We start from the raw sequence: 21,812 nt of genomic DNA on the forward strand, positions 1-21,812 counted from the left end.
TATCCATGTGTTGCCGAGTGGGTTTTATCACTTTAGCGCGTCAATGTTAAAGGGATACTGTTAAAGTGCCTCAAGGAAAGCAATCAATTTTCCCCACCTGTGGCTGCCCTTTTAGTAGCAGTAATCTTCCCTTTTCTATTTTAATTTGATTTGCATTGTTGCTCTTCCAATTTCAATACCACATGCCTTTCTTTTCAACCACAAAAACATCTCCGTCTTTTCTCTTTTCGGTTCAAGCTTGGCTTTCTTTCGTCTTTTCTTGCCAATATTGTTCGAACAAAAGATCTACTCTCAATTTCTGAGTTGATCATTCTGCCACCCCACCACGAATACCTTAACATTAAACAGATAAGGGTGGGGGCCCACACTCCCCACCTTTTGCCAAGCGTGTTCCTACATTTCGAAGATCATTGATGGTGAATAGCATTCATTCACCAAAAAAAGGCAGCAACTAAACAATCATGGCTCGTAAAGATTCATTGCCAGGTCAGCGATACGCATGCGATCGTCCTGGATGCGATAAGAATTACTCAAGGCCTGACCATTTATTACGACATAAATTGAATCATGATCGTGAAAAAGTACTTCAGTGCGATCAATGCGATCGTACATTCGTTCGTCAAGATTTGCTAGCAAGACATTTAGAAAGACATGCAGTTCGTGGAAAAACATTGGGAAGATGGAGTGGAAGACAAAAGAGCATTTCAGGAGAAGGATCATCGAAAGACGTAAAGATGGAAGAGGATGAAGAGGATAGCGATGAAGCAGAAAGTAGTAGAGGCAATCAAAGCTACTCTCATAACCAGTACTACTCGGGTCATCAATTCGATCGAGAATCTGAAATGCAGAACAACGCACGTTCAAGAAACTCTATGCCGGATGTAGGCATGTTGCCCTCGATAGATCGATACGAAACGCCATTCGCATATGCTCCTCCTCCCCAACCGGGAACCAATTCAGCTGGGATACCGTCAGGATACGGTTATCGAGATTCTATGGGCGGTGCTGCAGGCAATGCAAGCAATCAGATTGGCTCCAGTGGGTCTCTAGCATCATATGGCACTAACCCGTTCTCTAATACGGGCAACCCATCCCAGGCTACGTCAATTGGACCGCCTCTGCCGTATGATGCGTTGGAGCAACAGCCTCATCAGTACAGCCATTCACCTTCTGGTAGAGCATACAATTACGTTCGCCAATCAAATTCGCGTAATGGTGGACGTTCATCTTGGGACATTCATGGCTCGACTGGACAAAATCAACCTTTGTCATCACCCTCTGCTACCTTCAATGCAGCGAATGGGTCAGGAGCAGCAGGTTGGGTGCAGAATTCTTTCCTTCCTTCCAGCTCAAACATGCATACATCAGATTCTGGTGCTGTGATGAACTTCTCTGCTCATAACGCAAACTCGACAGAACAAATGTCCAACGCATTTGCAGGATCTCTTCCTGAAGCAACAGCTTTGCTTCATTCGGCCGTTTCAGGATCATCACACTTTCCATTCTCTGCTCCTACAGCCGATGATTATATGGCAGATTATGGTTGGCTTTTTGATGGTAGCAATCCATTGATCACTGGAAAAGGACCGGAGGAGATGGGATCAAGTCGAAGTGAAACATCCACAACACGTGAAACGCAGGCAACAGATGATGGACATGATCAAAATGCCGGCGAAGATGGTCAAAGTGAAGATTTACCTTATCCTGCTCAACCTTTGGAACAAGCGGATGCATTGCACGATTTGGCATTCTTTGCAATCTTACAACGTGATATACCCGACGAACCTGCATTTGAAGTTGATGGGCCAACCCATTCTCGTTTACTGCATTTCCTCTCTTCGGTTCCAGAACTGTCCTCATCGCCATTGTTCACACCTTCCGCGTTACGTTGCTATATCTACCTATACTTCACGAAGCTGAACACGATCTATCCTTTGATCCATCGTCCAACATTCTCGTCAAAAGTTGCCGACCCGATGCTCTTGTCCGCCATGATTGTGAACGGAGCTCATTTCGCAGATGAAGCAGCACATTTCTTGGCAGAACGAATCGGACGAAAGCTTTGGGGTGCATTCATCACCTTTGAAGATTTCCGACCAGCCCGTGCAACTCTGGCGTTATTGCAAGCAATGCTTTTGACCGAAGCATTCGGAAAAATGATGGGCACCAGACCACAACATGAAACCGCACACCTATTTCACAACTTTATCGTTACGCTGGCGAGAAGGAATGCAGTCTTTGTACCGTCCAAAGTCAAATTACCACATACCTCTGCAGAAGATCGATGGAGAGCATGGTCAAAAGAAGAAGAAAAGAAAAGAATTTCGTTGTTTGCATTCATTCTCGATGCACAACATGCGACTATTTTCCGTCATATTCCTGCTCTTTCTTCCTTCCAGATTCATTTGCAATTACCTTGTGAGGAGGATGAATGGGAGGCAAAAAGTGCAGAAAGTTGGACTGCAATCAGACAGAACAAACGTCGAGAACCTCCGTATTTCATTGCAGCGCTCAAAGCAACACTTACACCAGGAAATGATCTCCCGATCTCAGAATCGGATAGTTTTCAACATTTCGTTCTTTTGCACGGATTAATGAGCGTCGCATATGATTTGCAATGGAAACAACAAGCTTTACTGGCAGCGCCTGATACAAACGAAAGCATATCAAATTGGAAAGAGCGTTTAATGCAAAGCTACAAAAGATTTATGACTCGATACCAATCTATTGCATCCAATCGAATCATGGAGCGTGCATCTCACAGCTTAATCGAATGGGCTCAAGTAACGCTTCATGCGGATGCTGTTGAGATTCAAATTTATGCCGGATTGCCAACGGTGATGGGGCGGTTTATTGATCACCATACGTTCAGCGTTGCACGTAAGTCATGCAGAGAATGGGGACGAACAGAAGATGCAAGGATTGCCGTTTGGCATGCCGCCCGATTTTTGCGTGATACAATGTTTCCTAATGTTGGCTCAGCCGGCGAAGGTCAAGATGCTGCCGCAGGTGCGGTTGCCGATAGACCACTACATACCGGTTTTGATGAGCTTTTGCATCATCAATGGGTTCAATACGTTTGCGCTTTGATCATTTGGGCTTATGAACAAGCTGTTTCGCCTCTACGCGGTAATTTTGCCAATTCAAGACCAAGAAGTCAAGATCAAGAGAGCAATGCAAGTAGCAATAACACAAACAATGCTGTGTTAGCCGGGGGAAACACGACACTGCAAAACAAAAATGTATCGAATCAATCCGTCACCGCTCAACCCGTTCCAACAATCACAACGCCGCTTGACAAAGCAATTCGAGACGCAAACACATACTTGTCAGACATTATCGCTTCCGATACTCGATCTTCGATAAGCTTTGATCCACCTCATCATTATTCAACTGCCGTTTTAGAATTAGTCGAGAGGGATTGTAGAGGTTCACGTTGGGAACTCGGAAGAGAGGCAAGTGGTGTTTTGCGAAAGTTGATTCGCGAGAGAAACACAGCTTCTGTTGCTTCTTCAGCGTTTGCATCTTCAAGTGGCTGAAGGGCATCGGGTCTGCTGATGTGTAAGACATCTTTTGCCCCTTTGTACAGCTTTTGTGCATTGTAATGGATTTCCTTTCCTGTGAAATAGGGCCGTTTGGAAACTGCATAAGTGCAATAAATCAAGTCTTCAGTGCATTGTGATGATGTTTTCATCTTTAAAAAACTCACACAAAGTCACCAGAAAAGTTTTGCATACTTTTGCGTACGTTATTGAGAGGTATAAATGCCACGATTGAGGGAGCACTCCCTTTTTCCTTCCATAACAACCATCGTCAGGATCAAGTCTGTTACTATTTGGGCAATGCGTTTACAATTTGCAAGTATCACCACCAGTCTATTCCTTTTCACATTCTTATTCCGTTGCACTTTCGCAGCAGGCCTTGAAAAAGCACCACATTACCTCCCTGCCCCAGGGCATGTGCATAAGAGCGTGTTAGAAGGTTTTCGAGATCATCATATCGATAGGTATAATTCTGCTATACTTCCTTCGAACAAAGCACGCCATAACAAGGCGGCTCATCGTTATCAGCATGAAATCAATAAATTCGACCCTAATTTGATTCATCACGAACATGTGATCACGTACAAAGATGAAAAAGTCCATTCGATTGAAAATCGAGAAGGTTTTATGAAGGCAAAAGATCCGTCTATATTGGCTACGTCACATCGGATTGCCAGTCTTTATGATCCCCACCCAGGTCCGGGTCTACGAAACTCTCAACCGGGTCAAAAGATTATCCACGTAAAAGGAAGTTCAACGGCAAATGCACCAGAATCAGCAGAAAAAGCTCTGGAAAAAGTTACGAGCAAGCAGAAAGGCAGAAGCCGACGTGTTTAGGGGAATGCTTCTTCAGTCAGGCACACGATAATTCTATCTCCATCCTTTTTAGATTTACCAAATTTATCATTCTGTCATCAGAGTAAACAATATTTCTTAGAAAGATATGTCATCATTTCGCCATTCATTATTATAACCTCATAAAGAAATGCAAATTTGTGTTGCGCCACAAAAACAGCTTTGCGGTCAAGGAGGGGGCATCTTACCTTTCTTTTCTGACTGCGAATTTGGTGTTTTGCGAAAATTGATTCGCGAGAGAAACACAGCTTCTGTTACTTCTTCGCCGTTTGCATCTCCAAGTGGCTGAAGGGCATCGGGTCTGCTAATGTGTATGCCATCTTTTGCCCCTTTGTACAGCTTTTTTGCATTGTAATGGATTTTCTTTCCTGTGAAATAGGGTCGTTTGGAAACTGCATAAGTGCAATAAGTCAAGTCTTCAGTGCCTTGTGATGATGTTTTTATTTTAGAAAACCTACACAAAGTCAGCCAGAAAGTTTTGCATACTTTTGCGTACGTTATTGAAAGGTATAAATGCAAAGGGCGTACTACCTCTTTCCTTCTCTAACAACCATTGCCAAGATGAAATTTGTTACTATTTGGGCAATGCGTTTACAATTTGCAAGTATCACCACCAGTCTATTCCTTTTCACATTCTTACTCCGATACACGTTTGCAGCAGGCCTTGAAGAAGAAGCCCTCCCTGCTCCAGGGCGATTGCGTAAGAGCTATCTAGAAGGTCATCGAGATCATCATATCGATAGGTCTATGTCTGCTATACTTCCTTCGAGTAGAGCACGTCATAACAAGGCGGCTCATGATTATCAGCATCGCATCAATATGAGAGATCCCAATTTGATCCATCACGAACATGTGATTACGTACAAAGATAAGAAAGTCCAATCGGTCGAAAAGCGAGAAGGTTTTATGAAGGCAAAAAATCCGTCCATATTAGCTACGTCATATCGGATCGCCAGTCTTTATGATCCGCACCCACGTCCGGGTCGACGAAACTCTCAACCGGATCAAAAGGTTATTCATGTAAAGGAAACGTCAACAGCAAATACACCAGTATCAGGAGAAAAAGCAGTAGAAAAAATTACAAGCAAACAGAAAGGGAGAAGCCGACGTGCTTGAAAGAATGCTGCATAAGTCAGGCACACAGTAATCCTATCTCCATTCTTCATACATCTACCAAATCATCTCATTCTATCACTTCATCTCATTCTATCAATTCATCTCATTCTATCAATTCAACTCATTCTATCAATTCAACTCATTCTATCAATTCAACTCATTCTATCAATTTATCTTACCTTACCATCAGAGTAAATGCGAAAAGCACCGTGCAATAGAAAAAGTTAATTAAAATATAGATAGAAAAAGCATAATATCAAGGTGGTTTGACGGAAGCTCAACAAAAGGAAGTGGACAAGTACCAAGCAAAGATTCTTCACCGAGTGAGAAACTCGATTGACTAATAAAGCAAGATGTTTCATATAGGACCGCTTCCTTACAAGGTCATTGCGACAATGCAACGCTTCATATAATCTCAGATTCACTATTCATTCCTCTTTCTGCATGTAAACTATTTCTTCCGTTATGTCTCTCCGAAGAGCATGTACTCCCAGCATAGCAGACTCGAGAAGAGAATCCAAATTGTTGAATAATCATCCCTTTAGCCCTTTGTGTGCAATGCAAAAAGTGTGCAGGGTTAAGTCGTGTTATCTCTCAGCTTCAGCATCGCCTCTGAGCTATGCTGAGTTGCTTTTCGAATATGGATTAAATTTATCAAGAAAGAAAAAGATATGTTTGATTTCACGAAAATGTTTCTTAAATCTCGTGACCAAAGGGGAAGCTAAAAATGCAGAAGGATAATCTTGCTCACAATGGCACACAAGATGATTGCATACAAGGTCTTGACAATAGAGAATTCGGTTTTCATAAGTTCGTGGCAGTGCCGATTCTTCGCCCCACAAAATTTCTTATTGCCAAGAATTTGTCTATGTTTCTGCGACATTGAAATCTTCACAGCCTTCATACACAGTTTGAAAAGCAGTCGGGGAGAATCACTTGAGATAGTACAGCCTTTCTGGGCGCATCACGAGCAGAAAACGTGAGTTTGCAATCTTTCGACACCTTAAGCTGTAGAGTATACCAACTGTCATAGCCACGGGACGCACACCAACTGTCATAGCCACCCGACGCACACCAAAGACAGCCTCAATGAGCAACATCTCAAACTCTACAGAATGCATGACAGAAAACCTATAAAAAAGCAAATTGATCGTAATCGTGTTTCACGTAAAACGGCATACTCAATCAAACAGAATGTGGTGTGTTCAAGTCTTCTGCTTAGTCTTCCTTGCTACTTCATGCCTCCTCTGTTCTGCTGAAGGTGGTCCCTTTGGGATGGTAAAGGTAAAGTCGAAAGGCGTTCAGATCAAGCATGCACCTCAAGCTAGCTCTTTGCACGATCAGGTAATTCATCATGCTAAAGAAGGTATTGAGCACCAGAAAGAATCAAAAAGCATCCTTAAATCGAGAAGAACGAGAGAGGCTCATCGTCAAGCAGCTTTATATCATAAGCAAGAGAGCCAAAAAGTCCATCAACAAATTGAGAATAAAGTACCGTATGGTGTAGAAGGCTTTCAATTCCATCAAACCGACGTATCCAGATAAGACAAGTTTGTTGCAAGTTGTAATTGTGTCAAAGAGCTTCATTTAACTTTCCATCACCGTTTCAGCTTGATTGAATTTCATTTCACCGAATCTGTCAACATTTGCTCACGGAATCTTGTGCTACGAAACTTTTCACTTCAAACTCTTTCCTGAGTTCCTGTAAAGTCCTGGCGGTGTCTCTTTGTTCAGGTGGTAAAATTAATGAATGAATGTATCCTAACCCCATTGCAGGTGTGATGTACCCAGACAGTGTGCGGTGCTAATCATATCCTGCTCAGCTATTACATCGCTTTCGACAAGATCGAATGAAGCTCTTGCTTAATAACGCAAACAGTTAAAAGAGCAAGGGGCTCATATACAAAGATTTCTCTCTACCCTTAAGAACAAGAGGCATATTAGAGATGAACATGAGCTCGTTATGCTAAACTGAATCAGCTTCGGGAATGGACACCAGTGCTAACAATTGATCTAGTACGTATTCCACAACACTTTTACTGCCAAGAGCATATTTCCAGCTTTGCAAAACTAAAAGCTTTTGCCTTCTTAAAATCTTAAATTAAGCAATAATGAAGAACAGGAGATTAGGTCAACGTACCTACAGGTGTTCTCCGAGCATACAGTGACGGCCTCGCTTGATTCAGGCAGACACGGGCATCATAGCCACTTTAATATGCCAAGGTCCAGATCGAACAATCGTTATAGCCCCTCGGGGACGTAAAATCACAGGCTGAAAAAAGTGTAGAGTGATTTGTTGAAATTTGTTGAACTTGTCTATGATGTATTTAAATTGCAAGTTGTTTGTAATCTTTGTCAATTCCTAGAAATATTAAGCCACTTTTTGACAATGCGTCTTAAATCTTTGCTTTGCTTACTTCTTGTCGCTCATTCAAGTCTTGTTTGTGCTGCTACACCAATGGGACGGCTCTTCTCGAAGCCTGTAAAATTAAGAAAAGCTCCTGAAGGTGCAGATTATGATACACAAATTGTCCATCATGCTCAAGAAACGTTGGTACATGAACAGAAAGCAACAAGTAAAAGTTGGTTCAGATCGAAAAGAAATAAGCAAGCTCATGCAAATGCAGCCAAAGAGCATGATGAAGCACGCCAAATAGCACTCGGTGTGAAAGAAGCTAATCGTCCCCGTGGTTACATTGGTCCTTAGGACGATGAGCAGGCTTATCGTGGAATCAATAACTTGGCAGAATCTAATATTGCTGTAGGCTGAGAAGACTTTCAAAGATAGCTTTTTTAACCTTTTCTTATCATTCAATTTTTCAATACTCGCGTTATGAATTTGTTTCCTTCTTTTCAAGTGTATAGTTTCCGCACTTTTTTTTCTAAGTCTTAATCAATTTGTATTAACATCTTCCCGGTTTAATACATCTTTCTTGTTAAATGCGTATCTCAGTTTCCGAATGATGATACTCTAGATCAAATGTGAGGGGTCAGTCGTGCTCTTGCTCAGTTGTGACTACGCCATTCGAATAAGTCTGAATGACGTACTAATTCAGAGGCATTGTGCTGGAATTAGAGGCGGTTCATCAGCAACCCATGCGTTTTGAGAACTGGAGGTCACCGCCTCACTGGTTTGATAGTCTTCAGCCACCTTAGTATGCCAAGGTCCCGGTTGAGTAAGTGTCATAGCCCCTTGGGGCCGTCTAGTGATTGTCTTAACGAAGTTGTAAGATGCAAAAATGTTATAATGAGCATGGTCGTACAGCAAGAGAGCATTTTGGGGCGTACTTTTGAATAGACACAGCTGTGTACTCTTCCGCCAACATGTATTGGCAAAAAAAAAAAACATGATGGCCCCGAGCACGCCGAGTCATAGCCTGGAAGGCTGTATACCTCTTCTACAAGATGATTTACTATATAACGTGCAAAATTGTAGATTGCTTGAATGTTTGTCAATCCCATAATTTAGCAAATTAAGAATTATTCCAGAAGAATGAAGCCTATCTATGTAATCTACATGCATTCTATCTTACAATTAGGTTATATCTGTGCTGCTGGACCGTTGGGAATTTGGTCGAAGAATATCAAAGTAAAACCAGCTCCAAAAAATGCCGATTTACCTACATTAGTTTCTCATTATGGCACACAAAGTGCGGCACACCAGAAGAAATCAACACAGTGGTATAGATCGCCAAAAAATAGGGAAGCTCATCGAGTTGCAGCAGAAGGGCATGCTGATGCGAAAAAATCACTTGTACAACAGAAGCCAAATCCACATCCCGCTCGGTACTAGAGTGGATTTGGAGTGATTTCCACTAATTGAATGACGAGCACGTTTCCCGAAGACACGGAAAGTTGAAGTAGACATACCTTTTTTAGCTTTATATAGATCTTCTACTAGTATATATCAATCTTTCAGTCAAAGTTTATCGTGTAACGCCCTTTTTTGCCTCTCTTTATGTTACCAAACTCTTCTCTTTGTTTTCTCTTCTTAAATATCTAAGTTACCTCGATGTATAGTCATGTTATTCAGCTGAATGAGTAAGATTCGAAGACAGGCGAGGCGGATGGGTCTGAGAAACTGTTTGTGTCAGAAAAAGACGGCCGATGGGATGAAAGTATGAAGATGATGATGTAAGAGGGGGTTGTACGTGCGTTGGCGTAAATTCTATCTCCTCAGCTTCTTGCACAAGCCAACCATACAGCATAACGCTCCGCCCATCTTATGAGTGTTAGTATGGCAAGTAAGTCATCGGTGCGTATTGAGCATAAGATCGTGTTGTATCACGCCACCTCAAAATGGCAACAAAACCCATAGCCTCGAACTCACACAAACACAGCCTGAAAGAGGGCACGCCTGCTAAATGTTCTTTGTGTGAAGTACATAAATTGGTTAAATATTTGCTTTTGTTAATCCTCATAGAAGCTCTTCTACGAACAATGAAGCCAATTCATTTAATTCATGTACTTTATTTTGCAAATCTTTGCTCGGCTGGTCCGATAAGCGAATTATTCAGGTCAAAACCAGTTGTAATGAAAACTATCGGTGAAGATGCACCTGCAGATAAGAAAATACTTTTTCATAGCGAACAAAGTGCTTTTCATCAAAAGCAAAGCAAAGGTTTCTTCAAGTCAAGTGCTACAAAGAAAGCTCATGAACACTTAGCTACAGTACATTCTCAAACAAGTATAGGTATCTTTCACAAATCTCACACTAAATTGCGGACTCACTAGGTCGAAAATATGAAGCAAGTTATACTTAGTCGAGTAATAAATTAAGTGTAGCAACTTAAAAGACGGACAATGAGATCTATACAATGCCTTCATTGGAGTTTGATATTTCCCAAGGGATTTTTGTAGATCTTTTAATCACAGTTTCATGTGCTATTGAATGACAATCTATTTCCTTTTCTTTCAACATGTTCTCCCGAACTCTTTGCATCTGGTAACTCTTTCCTGCGGTGTATACCTTCATGAAGTGAGACGAATTTGTTTTAGGATGATTTATGCCCTTTCCTGATTGTAGCAATGTCTATTGGCAGATTATTTTGCATTATTCAGCCTTCGCAGGGTTGAATTTTCCAAGTTTAAAAAGTGAGGCGTATTTCAGAATCCCATTATGGAATGTTTAAGCGTCAATGTCTGCAGATGTTCTCCTCTTGATAACTCAACGATACGGTAACATTGTGTTTAGTATACACTATATGAGTTACGACACAGCTTTCTTAAAATACATAAATGTGCAGCCTTTCCGGGTGTATCTTTGATGAGATATGTTGACGTATCCTACGCCGTCTAGACTTGGCAGTGAAAGCCCTAGCCTTAAAGGGGCATAGAGAGCATAAAATTCTTTTTAGGGTGTATATAATGAGGTATATAATAAAGATACAAATGCAGATTGATTGCATTTCTATGCTTATCGCAAAAACTTCAATTCTGGAAATATGAAGTTTATGCATCTGCTTTGCATACTTTTTATCGTACGTTCAAGCCTTCTTTGCTACGCTATTCCTTTAGGCGGATTACGCTCAAGACTTACAAAGAACCCATCAACGAAGCTCGCTCCTAAAAATCTCAACGTACCGGAGAGAATATCTCATCATGGTACCCAAGCGGATAAACATGAAGATATGTCAAAAAGTAGATTTAGATCGGAAGCCAATAAGCAAGCACATGCAGAGATAGCCGCAAACCATCGTAAAGCGGCATCGATACTTGATGGACAATATAAACCTCGCGGGAAATGAGGGAGCTCACTTGGAGAAAGCCACATCGTATTGCTTGATAGTAAGCTACTTGCACAAAGATCAAGTTAAAGAACCCTGGAGGTGATATTTGTTGATCACAATGCCATAACCTCTCAGATGCCGAAGAGGACTTGTACCTTCTTTTTACCTTTTATGTATCAAACTATGCTTCTTTGTTTCTGTCTATATACCCTCCCGGATTTGTGTTTCTATATCTTCTTCCCCATGAGCTATGTTTAGATTTTATCTTCCTTCGATTTAATCCCGTTGATTGAATATATAACTGATTTAATGCCTTCATATTCAATGATATATAAATTATCTTAAGGCCTACTTCCTGCTTATACTAGAATTATTACTTGTTACTCACTTACTTAGTTGCTAATAGGCTGAAGCTACGCTTGCGTGCGACTGCCTATCCTACCTTTGTATGCCGGAAATCAACAAGTGAAGTAACTGAGAGACGAAATTTTCTAGATTAAGATAACAAGAACGCTTTTTGAAGAAAAGAATGATCCTATTTGCTAATTTGTAGAACCTTTGATCACCTTTGTTTCTTGAACATCTTTCATAACCAAAATCTTGTCAAAATAGGAACCTCTGTTCGTGTGCATTCTAACAGACATTTTTTCATGAATAGGTTTCATAGAAAGAAGCAAATGAAAAGGATCTCCTTTCTGGAATGCAATATAACATTCCCGTTGCAACACTTCTCTAAACCACTGTGTCTGTTTAACGTTTTTAAAATGCTCGTACGCGATGTATAGATTATATATGTTATTTTGCCTGACCCTATCCGTTTAGCCGGAAAGATGGCCGAGTGGTTAAGGCGGTGTCTTCAGGTGATCGATTATCACTTTTATTTGGCATTTCTTCGGAGCGAGGGTTCGAACCCCTCTCTTTCCAAATTAGTTTTTATTGAAGTGCAAATGCAATATCAACAGGAATTCAAGCTTAAGACGCGTATTCGGAAATACGTACGCTAGATTTGAGTCTATGACTCTATCTTTTTTGGTCAGATTTATTGCGGCTAGCGGTCCTGGCCTTAACAAAAAAATTAAGGTGTGCAGTGCAATGAGTGAGTGCATTTGCTGTTCTTCTTGAAAGTTGAGAATATGCCGCGCGACACATTTGATCTTCTTCTCCATCCTCCTCTACATCATCGAAGCAACAATGTCAGTCCAAGCAACCACGCTTGACAGTATTTTGTCTTCGTTAAAGACACTTTCGATCAATGCTGCTAATGTGGTCTCACATGCAGCTTCAACCTCTCCTGAATCATGGAAAGAAGCATTGAGCAGTTCCAGTACAAGTACCTCACAAAATGCCACCAAGACATTACTCTTTAAGCCAAAGACGGCGAAAACAGCTAAGCCATACCCAGTCTTGATTGTCGCAAAAGCTGAAACAGAGACGAACACAGGTGCTTTGGGAAAAGAAATTGATCAAAAAGAAATGCGATTAGCAAAAGAAGATCTGATGACTGAATTCCTTGGTGCAACAAAAGATGACATTTCACCTTTATCAGTTTCTACAGCAAATGCAGAAGAAGGATCACATCCCATCTTGGTAGTATTGGATGAATCTTTGGCTTCCTCATCCGATTCTTTCGCTCTACATGCTGCCTCTTCAGACAAGACAATCTTCTTGACAGGTCAAGACGTTCAGAAATATCTGCAAAGTACAGGGGTTGCATTGAAAGTCATTGACTTCTCCAAATTGGGCGGATCGGCAGCTCCAGCTCCAGCACGGGCAACACCTGCCTCAGGTGCAAACAATGAAGCAGCAGCAGCGGCAAGAGCTAGACACGCGGAAGCAGCACGTATCCCCGAAGCTGAATTGATTGGTATCACTGTTCGCAAGGATGGAGACTTTTCTGATTGGTACCAACAAGTGTTGAAAAAGGGTGATATGTTGGAGTATTACGATGTGAGTGGATGTTATATTCTCAAACCATGGAGTTATAACGTTTGGCAATCGATTCAAACATTCTTCGATGCAGAAATCAAGAAGCTAGGTGTGGAGAATTGCTATTTCCCAATGTTTGTTTCTTCTGATGTCTTGGAACGTGAAAAGGACCATATCGAAGGATTCGCACCTGAAGTTGCTTGGGTCACAAGGGCCGGTCAGAGCGATTTAGAGAAGCCAGTCGCCATTCGTCCAACATCAGAGACAGTCATGTACCCTTATTACGCCAAATGGATCAGAAGTCATCGTGATTTACCACTAAAGCTCAACCAATGGAACAGCGTTGTTCGTTGGGAATTCAAGCATCCTCAACCATTCTTGCGAACACGTGAATTCTTGTGGCAAGAAGGCCACACAGCCCATTTGACTTTGGATGGCGCTGCAAAGGAAGTTCTACAGATCTTGGACCTTTACAAAGCAGTGTATGAACAACTTCTTGCTGTACCTGTGGTGCCTGGTGTCAAATCAGAAAAGGAAAAGTTCGCTGGTGGATATTACACAACAACAGTCGAAGGATTTGTTCCAACAACAGGACGAGGTATTCAAGGAGGTACTTCTCACTGCTTGGGACAAAATTTCAGCAAAATGTTCAACATCACTGTCGAAGATCCCGAAGCAACAGAAGAGACACGTGGTAAACCAGAGGGTCGTTTACACGTCTGGCAGAACAGTTGGGGTTTGAGTACACGTACGATCGGTGTGATGGTAATGGTGCACGGTGATGACAGAGGTTTGGTCATGCCACCTCGCGTTTCTCAAATTCAAGTGGTTATCATTCCATGTGGTATTACTGTCAAAACAACGCCCAAAGAACGTGATATGATCCTTGATACATGTCAAGAGACGGCAAATACTCTGCAAAAAGCAGGCATTCGTGCCAAGGCAGATTTGCGCGACAACTACAATCCCGGATACAAATTCCACGATTGGGAATTACGTGGAGTACCTATCCGTTTGGAAATTGGTCCCAAAGACTTGGAAAAGAATCAAGTGGTTGCTGCTCGTCGTGACACAGGTGTGAAAGCAAATGTTTCTGCTTCTGGCTTGGCAGATTCTGTGCAGAAATTGTTGAACACGATCCATGATGACATGTTCAAACGTGCAGATGAGACTTATCGTGCTCATCGAAAAGTTGTCACTGAATGGGCAGATTTCACCCCTACTTTGAACGGCAAGAATCACGTCATCATTCCTTGGTGTGAAGTGGAAGCATGCGAAGATGCCATCAAAGATCGTAGTGCTCGTGTTGCAAACAGCGATGAGCCTCAAGATGAACGTGCTCCTTCTATGGGAGCAAAATCTCTCTGCATTCCATTTGATCAGAAACAATATCCCGACATTGCTGGAAAGAAATGTCCTCAATGTGGCCAAGCAGCAAAAAGATGGACCATGTTTGGACGAAGTTACTAAAAGTAGTTCTTTACCTATGTTGTACATCAATTCGTCACTTATCTTAATTGCACATAAAATTAAAGATGATAAAATACAGTATATTGTTCTTGTCTGAGAAGGAGAATAAACCCACCTACGGTAGGGGATGTGGCGAAAGAATCCACTGTTTCAGACCTGAGACCAATTCTCGAGGTGTTTCGATCAGGGATTGTGGGTTGCGGAACAAATTCTTTGGATCATATTTACGCTTCAAATCCGTCATTTTATCGACAGATTTGCCATAATAGAGATGCTTCCAATCTTGCAAAGTAGGATCAGCATAACAGCTATATCCCATTTTTTCCAAATTGTCGTCTTGCAATGCTTTATGAATCGCCGAATCAATCTTATGTACCATTGCATATGCTTCATGTACCAAAGATTTCTTTTCAAATCCACCGACACTCGATTGCATGAGCCATAAAGCATCCCGATGTGAGAATGAACTTTTTGCAAGTATTTCAGCATCTCGCATTCGATTGTGTACGCCACCAAAAAGTTCGAAATAAATGTTCCAAATCCAGAAATCTTGATCGGTAGTCGAATGTGCTTTGAAAGATCCCTTCTTTTCGTCAACCTGTCTTTGCCATACTTCGTTCAAAATCGTTCTAAAACCTTCATCTGAAAAACCTTTTTGTGACATCCCAAGCGAAGTTCGGGCAACGAAATTGTTTCTTCGCTTACGTTCAAGTTGCGTGTCCAATTTATCAGTCGGCGAGCCAAAATCATCCCATTCTTTCATCAAATCAAGATAGCTCATCTCATCTTCGTTGAAGCTATCACCTTTGATCGGAAGGCCGACTGCTTCTAATGCCTCGAACAGCTTTGGCCCAACTATGTCAAGGTAAGCATCTTTAGAGCCGAGATACATCCCTCTCAATTGCAACGTAATCATCCCTTCTGATGCTCCTGCTGATTCGGTAGGAGAAACTTGTACATGGAAGCCGATTGAACTGGGCAGATCAGGATGTTTGCCGAAATCTTGAATGGCATGCATCAGTTTGACAGCATCATCGGGTGTTTTAATCGACTCTGACCATTTGTATCGCATAAAAGTTGTTGGATGATTCACCTTGTAGGTAGAAAAGGTGAATTTGGTAACCAGACCATAATACACTCCAGCACCACGCACGGCCCAGAATAGGTCGGGATTTTCATGTTGCGAGACATGGACTATACTTCCATCAGCTAGGACGATTTCCACTTCTACGATATTGTCTGTTGCCATGCCCCAGAATCTGCTCGTTGGTCCTACACCACCGCAAAGGGAATGTCCGCCAACGCCAACAGTAGGACAGGTACCATGCGGCATTGCCATTTGATTATCCGCCCATAAATCTTTGGCAACATCACCTAAACGTGCTGCGGGTTCGATATGAACCAAAGCATTTTTGCTATCAGGTTGAATTTTGTTCATTTTACGAAAATCTACGATCATTGCACCATCTTGACCGCCAGATGAATAGCCAGTGAATGCATGACCACCACTACGGGCAACTGTTTGAATATTTCCGCTCTTTGATGCACAATTTACCGCATCACTTACTTGTTGAGTGTTTGCTGGAAATATGATCGCAACTGGATGCCAATGAAACCGCATATTATCTCCTTGTGAAGCTTCAAAGTAGATGTGACTGTTATTTCTTAAAGCATCAACGAAATCCACCTTTTTATTTGTTAAGCAGGATGACAGTTCGTTATTGATTCCATAACGTTCATCTAATGATATAGAACGTGAATTGAATGGTCTTGCATTGCTTGAACTTATGCAGATTATTGCTATTATTAGGATTGTGAGTGACCACGATGGCCATATTCTCGAATTCATCATTGTCATCGAAGGCAAGATGATTTTCATTTGTTTTTGTTTGGGAAATCGCTGATCTCGACCTTGCCAGCAAGGGAGTTGATTTGGCAAATACCTAATCTTCCCGTTTGTTTGGTATATGTTGTGATGGAGAGGATGATAGCAGGTCGAAGAGGAGAAGTATGAGAATGTATTGTTTACCAGGTAAAGATCTTTATCCCCGGCTTGAGAATTGAATGCTTGCTTTTTATGTATGTACTTGCGGGGACAAAAAAACAAGCACGCCACCAGTGCTATAAAATAAAGCTCATTCAGAAGTTATTTATGGTCATGCGTGCGTGCGGTTGAGTTGAGTTGCGTTTAGCCGCGAATGCTATGAAAAAGCAAGCAAAATTAGCGCGGCGTACACGTAAAAATATGCAAAACAGGGGATTTCCTTCACTTGTACGGCATACAACACAGTTGAACTTTTAAAGAATTCTTTATAAGCTTCGGCGCCGTATGAATTCAATTGGTGAAGGGGTACCGTACACTTAAGCGGAGTGAATATGCAAGTTGGCGTTTTTGGGCGTAACAAAGAGCTTAAGCCGTGTCTAGTGGACATAGATGATTGAAATCATTGACAAAGATGGTCAACAAGGTAGACACACAACAGTATTGCAAATATCATATCATCACATTGATAGAATTTGTTCAGATCTACAATAGACGAAGACTGAGAATGTGTGCGATGCGCGAATGACCCTTGTTGCCATCACCATAATCTCCCTCGCGAAAGGAGAGATTATGGTGCAAGACAAAAGAGTAAAGTGAAGCGATGCAAAAAATAAATCATCAATCTTGACCCGGCATGAAACCACGACGGTGCTAGAGTATTTGGCACCGACGGGTGATTAATGGGTCGTAAAGGGAATGGGAGGGGAAGAAGTCTTTAAAAAAATCACACACAAGCTTCTCGAAAAAGAAGCCGTAAAGAGGAATTTGTTCATTTCCTCGCATCTCTATAAATACAGTATCTTGTCCAATCCAAATCTATCGTAATCGTATCTTCTCTATTCGCCGTGGCGAGATTCGTCGCATTCTTGTTCCCATGATTTACCTTGAGGATGACGTAAGGCATCAACAGCCTTGGTGAACGCTTGCAAAGTACAGAATTCCGGACGTCCTTCCAAATGGCTGCCTCTAGCTGAGCAGGCCGGTAGTGCTAATTCCTTGTCACCATATCTCATACGAACGTAATGTTGCTCCTTTTTGAGTCCCAACGTACTCAATAGACCGCCCGAATTTGTATCTTTGAACAACTCTACTCCCACAGCAGCCGTGAAAGCAGGCCAACGATTGTCAAAAACGTCCAAAGTCCCTAAAATACCTGCAATACTGGTATCATGAGCAGAATAGACTGCCATTTGTAGAGGTGTAGAAGAAGGCTTCGAAGCTTTATCATTCAACCGTCCCGATAATTCGTTCAAGAATCTGCCCATGGCCAAACGTCTAAATTGATCGCGAGCATTTACGTCTTCCGCTCGGTATCCCGTGTACCATTCGTCACAAACGGCAGTCTCGACAACATCGACGACTTTCGGATCTTCAAAGGCCGAGGGAATTGGTATTCCATGAACCTTTGCTGCCCGTACCGTGTCCAAGATACCGCTTAGACGAGGATGACCATCCACTCTTGGCACTTGACCGTCCATATGAGGCGCAAGGAGTGAATCCAGAGCGGCAAGCTTGGGATTGTGAATAGCTGCAGCGAGTATCGAGAACTTTTTGTCCAATTCGCGCAGTCTGCCACAGCCAAACGTATTTGGTAACAGATTCTCTGTGACACCGTTCCTTATTAGCATTGTTGGAGTGAAGTTGCCAGTATGATTTGCCTTTGTCTCTGGAAGCATTCCGCTTACAACGCTTTGTAGTGATTCAATCGTTCTTCCCATATTCGTGCTACGGAAGTACACTTTGTTTTCGTCACTCTCTTGTAACTCTTTTGGCAGTAGACCCAACTTGTCGACATACAGTTTGCGTAGCCGACTTCCTATCAAATGTGTAGTCGATCTTCCCAAATCTGTTAACTCTCCAAGCATGCATTCGCCCGGTTGCGTTGCCAAAATGTTTTGTGCTCCTTCATCTGTGCTTTCGACACGTTTTTGAATCTTCATCGAGACGGGACTTCCTGAAAGGTCTTCATTTTTCCAATTGTCTGCTCGAATTGTTTTGGTAGATCCGGTCAAGTCCAAGACGGTAGAGTGAAAGTCTTTACCTGCATGACACATATTCCATCTTGCCGGAATGGCAGGCTTTGCGTTCAATAATCTTGTTCGTACGGGTGTACGTTCTCCATGTCGAACGAGGTAATGGGCTTGTACCAATTGCAGAGCAGAGGGAGCATCCCGCCATCCTAGTGACTCTGAAGTACTTCCACTCTGACCTATTGCAGGTGATATGGGTATAGATGATGGACCTGCCATAATTACAAAAGATGGCTATAGGGAGGATTACTTGGACGGAGGGAGGAAGAATGCTCCTCTTTATTTTTGCGCTACCTTTCTTGCTCTTTTTTTACGAGAGTGAAAATATTGTGCCTAGTCTAGCGCCCTAGCGCCTTTTTCTTCTTTGCGTACGTAAGACCAGGTAAGCGGATCTTTTTCTTTTCATCAACACGTACAAATCGGGCACGCGTTCGGAATTGGGAATTTTATACTCTACGAGGATAGTGATTGTTTGTGTGACACGACAACAACTATCATACCCTAAATAATCCAAATGATGGTCAGATGGTGATCAAGTCATTCTTTTCAAACGGGAGGGAGATACCAACGCAATCAAGTTGGCCATGAGATGTTTGCTCGTTTTGTAACCTCTTGGTTTAGCTACGCATCGTCGTGGAGGAACTCTTTGCAAGTATTGCAAACAAACAGCCTTGGCGCACATAGAGGACGTAAAAACCCCAACCTATCTTACAAAATGAGCTCCTCCTCTACTCATAATGCAACCGGGTTATTCGGCGAACAATCTCATTCTCCCATCGATCTAACCTCATCGCCACCGCAACCGACGCCTCCTGCACGAATGTTTGGTAAAGACGTAACGAATTCGAATTCATCGCTTTTACGTCAATTAGACAATGCCTATACAACTACGCAAGTACGAACTCTTACAACTGCATCCAAACCCATACCGCCCGCCGAGCCAGTACGGAGGGTACTACCGTCTATGCCGTCCAAAAAGCGTAACAAGATCCTGCGAGAATGGGAACGTACAAGTCTAGAAAAGCATTTAGTAGCATACTCATTCAAGAGGCCTGCCGGAAGGGTTTGGGCAATGCGTAAAAAACCCGAAGAGGTTGACGCAGAAAGAGCGGAGTTACATTGGGCCGTTTTCAAAGGTCAATCTACCAATGCAAGAATTGCCGTTTCACCCGTTCGTATACCAACTCTACACTTTTGCAAAACGATAGAAGAATCCAATGCATGTTTGCCTAAGATTGAAGCAGGCGAAATGTTATCTTTTGATATGGAATGGGAAGTAGATCCAATAAATCACAAAAGCAAGAAAACAAGCGTCGTTCAACTTGCATCTGCAACGGATATTTATGTTCTCCATCTTGCCATGATGCCATCATTACCCGAGGGATTGCTTAGAATTTTGGCAGATTTTACGATCTTGAAATGCGGAGTTGCCATCAAGCAAGATGCAGCAAAGTTCAGAAGAGACTTTGACAAAGAAGTGAATGGTTGTTTGGAATTATCAGCGGTTGCCAAACACGCTGATCCGAAAAGGTGGAAGAGCCACGTTGGTATGATTGCGTTACGCGATCTGAGCAGGATCTATCTTAACAGAAAGCTAGACAAGAGCATCGAAATAAGAGCTGGGAAATGGGAAAGTGCAAATCTAGACGATAGACAATGCGAATATGCGGCCAACGATGTTTACGTAGGTGTAGAGCTTATTCACACCCTTGCTGGCATGATAGGCAATCTGGATCCATTGAAGGAAGGAAAGGATGTCTTCCAAACGACTGAGTTTGGAAAGTTCTTGGTCCAAGTTAACAGAGCTCCTGGACAAGAGAAAGGTTCTGTCTCTAATAAAAAAGGAGAAAGTTCGAAGGATGCGGGAGATGCCAAGCCCATCTCTTCGGAATTAGATGCCCTTTGGACGGATGCCACCAGTTCTAAACTGCCCTTACCAAGCGGACTGGAAGATGCCTGGGATGAAGACTCCAAAATCGATCAGATCGCAGAACAGGCCGAGAGCTCCTCTGAGCCAAGTCCGGAAACTCTTCATTCAAGTTCACGCCCAAAACCCAGTCCGGCAGTGAAGAATGGATCAGCGATAGCAAATGATCCAACCACAGAACAGACTTTGCCTGTGACAAAAATTTCAACTGCAGATGAAAGAGTACATGCCAAGCGCAAGCTTCCTTCAGAGCAATCCTCTCCCGACAACCGAGCGACGACAACGAAGCCAAGGTCTCCAAAGAAGGATAGGGAGAGTACTTCGGAGGCAGCACTGCGTTATTGGAAAAAGGGTTCAACGTTCGAAGAAATTGCTGGCCTTCTTCGAAAGCCACCTTATGCACTCAGTACGGTAGCAGGACATGTTCTAAAATCGTTAAGTGCCAAAAATGTATCTTTGAAGGGAAGTGAAAAGGCACGTTTACGGATAGAATTAAAACCCGATAAGATGTTCTATGCACGAAAGACGTACAAGATGTACCTAGTCAGACAAGACATCATAATACACGGTACTATACAAGTAACTAGGGAACCGAAACCTCCAAAAAAGAAGACGAAAGCGGATAGAAGGCCAAGTGCGAGCAGCTCTTCTAGCGGAAGGAGTAGCAGTCTGTCGTTGTAGAGATTGAACGCTGGAAAAAGCAGCCTTACAAGCAAATCAGCATCATTATTTTGTATAACATTGATCATATTACCCATCACTCTTTGTACTTTACTGCATTTTGGAAAAGATAATTTTGTTGAAAGCGGTAATTCATCCAAACGATCATTTTAAGAAGTGGAGAAAGGGAAAAAAATTTAGCGCGCTTTGCTCGAGAAGAAAAGTTGGCATTTATTCATCCTTTTGTCAGCATCATTATCACCATCACACGACTATATTGATTATGACATCTCCATTTCGAGCAGCACTTCTACGGAATGGTAGGATCCTTTCCTCAGATATTGCTGGAGGGGCTCGATATGCATTTCCACAAAGAAGAATAGCGCAAACAACCTTGATTGCGAATATTCATACTTCACATGTATTGTCAAAATCTCGTCGATCAAGGGTAGAAGAGCCTTCAGGCGATACGGTAGGAGAAGTCCCAGTGATGAAAACGAAAGGGAAAGGTTC

General features: G+C 42.3%; 10 protein-coding genes and 1 non-coding gene across 11 annotated transcripts; 9 read left to right on the plus strand and 2 right to left on the minus strand.

The window, feature by feature from the left end:
* The first annotated feature begins 185 nt into the window (after nucleotides 1–185).
* On the plus strand, nucleotides 186–3,652 carry FA14DRAFT_65705 (uncharacterized protein). The gene has a single exon (XM_025502649.1). The coding sequence runs from the start codon at nucleotides 462–464 to the stop codon at nucleotides 3,537–3,539; it is 3,078 nt and encodes a 1,025-aa protein (XP_025354127.1). The 5' UTR covers nucleotides 186–461; the 3' UTR covers nucleotides 3,540–3,652.
* FA14DRAFT_65710 (uncharacterized protein) lies at nucleotides 3,652–4,472 on the plus strand. Its single transcript, XM_025502650.1, has one exon. It carries the CDS (start codon nucleotides 3,765–3,767, stop codon nucleotides 4,377–4,379), a length of 615 nt encoding a protein of 204 aa, XP_025354128.1. The 5' UTR covers nucleotides 3,652–3,764; the 3' UTR covers nucleotides 4,380–4,472.
* A 486-nt stretch (nucleotides 4,473–4,958) lies between these two features.
* Nucleotides 4,959–5,513, plus strand: FA14DRAFT_156507 (uncharacterized protein; the record flags this gene model as incomplete). The annotated part of the gene is made up of 1 exon (XM_025497832.1): nucleotides 4,959–5,513. The coding sequence occupies one exon, from the start codon at nucleotides 4,959–4,961 to the stop codon at nucleotides 5,511–5,513; it is 555 nt and encodes a 184-aa protein (XP_025354129.1).
* Nucleotides 5,514–6,707: 1,194 nt separating this feature from the next.
* Nucleotides 6,708–7,058, plus strand: FA14DRAFT_156508 (uncharacterized protein; the record flags this gene model as incomplete). Its single annotated transcript, XM_025497833.1, has 1 exon — nucleotides 6,708–7,058. The coding sequence occupies one exon, from the start codon at nucleotides 6,708–6,710 to the stop codon at nucleotides 7,056–7,058; it is 351 nt and encodes a 116-aa protein (XP_025354130.1).
* Nucleotides 7,059–7,902: 844 nt separating this feature from the next.
* Nucleotides 7,903–8,220, plus strand: FA14DRAFT_156509 (uncharacterized protein; the record flags this gene model as incomplete). Its single annotated transcript, XM_025497834.1, has 1 exon — nucleotides 7,903–8,220. One exon carries the CDS (start codon nucleotides 7,903–7,905, stop codon nucleotides 8,218–8,220), a length of 318 nt encoding a protein of 105 aa, XP_025354131.1.
* A 786-nt stretch (nucleotides 8,221–9,006) lies between these two features.
* FA14DRAFT_180465 (uncharacterized protein) lies at nucleotides 9,007–9,306 on the plus strand (the record flags this gene model as incomplete). The annotated part of the gene is made up of 1 exon (XM_025501010.1): nucleotides 9,007–9,306. One exon carries the CDS (start codon nucleotides 9,007–9,009, stop codon nucleotides 9,304–9,306), a length of 300 nt encoding a protein of 99 aa, XP_025354132.1.
* A 2,760-nt stretch (nucleotides 9,307–12,066) lies between these two features.
* On the plus strand, nucleotides 12,067–12,166 carry FA14DRAFT_t26. The gene has a single exon. It is a non-coding gene; the product is annotated as a tRNA-Leu (tRNA).
* An 84-nt stretch (nucleotides 12,167–12,250) lies between these two features.
* On the plus strand, nucleotides 12,251–14,696 carry FA14DRAFT_65714 (putative proline-tRNA ligase). The gene has a single exon (XM_025502651.1). The coding sequence runs from the start codon at nucleotides 12,434–12,436 to the stop codon at nucleotides 14,636–14,638; it is 2,205 nt and encodes a 734-aa protein (XP_025354133.1). The 5' UTR covers nucleotides 12,251–12,433; the 3' UTR covers nucleotides 14,639–14,696.
* A 57-nt stretch (nucleotides 14,697–14,753) lies between these two features.
* FA14DRAFT_124343 (FAD-binding domain-containing protein) lies at nucleotides 14,754–16,487 on the minus strand (the record flags this gene model as incomplete). The annotated part of the gene is made up of 1 exon (XM_025496636.1): nucleotides 14,754–16,487. The coding sequence occupies one exon, from the start codon at nucleotides 16,485–16,487 to the stop codon at nucleotides 14,754–14,756; it is 1,734 nt and encodes a 577-aa protein (XP_025354134.1).
* An 807-nt stretch (nucleotides 16,488–17,294) lies between these two features.
* On the minus strand, nucleotides 17,295–19,112 carry FA14DRAFT_65717 (phosphoglycerate mutase-like protein). The gene has a single exon (XM_025502652.1). The coding sequence runs from the start codon at nucleotides 18,929–18,931 to the stop codon at nucleotides 17,519–17,521; it is 1,413 nt and encodes a 470-aa protein (XP_025354135.1). The 5' UTR covers nucleotides 18,932–19,112; the 3' UTR covers nucleotides 17,295–17,518.
* Nucleotides 19,113–19,192: 80 nt separating this feature from the next.
* FA14DRAFT_173581 (uncharacterized protein) lies at nucleotides 19,193–21,448 on the plus strand. The gene has a single exon (XM_025500490.1). It carries the CDS (start codon nucleotides 19,302–19,304, stop codon nucleotides 21,318–21,320), a length of 2,019 nt encoding a protein of 672 aa, XP_025354136.1. The 5' UTR covers nucleotides 19,193–19,301; the 3' UTR covers nucleotides 21,321–21,448.
* Nucleotides 21,449–21,812: the final 364 nt, after the last annotated feature.

This window comes from Meira miltonrushii (genome assembly GCF_003144205.1).
Source record: "Meira miltonrushii strain MCA 3882 unplaced genomic scaffold FA14scaffold_3, whole genome shotgun sequence".
Lineage (NCBI taxonomy): Eukaryota > Fungi > Basidiomycota > Exobasidiomycetes > Exobasidiales > Brachybasidiaceae > Meira > Meira miltonrushii.

Coding starts and splice junctions, on each gene's coding strand:
- FA14DRAFT_65705 (XM_025502649.1), top strand. CDS start 462: ATGGCTCGTAAAGATTCATTGCCAGGTCAGCGATACGCATGCGATCGT.
- FA14DRAFT_65710 (XM_025502650.1), top strand. CDS start 3,765: ATGCCACGATTGAGGGAGCACTCCCTTTTTCCTTCCATAACAACCATC.
- FA14DRAFT_65714 (XM_025502651.1), top strand. CDS start 12,434: ATGTCAGTCCAAGCAACCACGCTTGACAGTATTTTGTCTTCGTTAAAG.
- FA14DRAFT_65717 (XM_025502652.1), bottom strand. CDS start 18,931: ATGGCAGGTCCATCATCTATACCCATATCACCTGCAATAGGTCAGAGT.
- FA14DRAFT_173581 (XM_025500490.1), top strand. CDS start 19,302: ATGTTTGCTCGTTTTGTAACCTCTTGGTTTAGCTACGCATCGTCGTGG.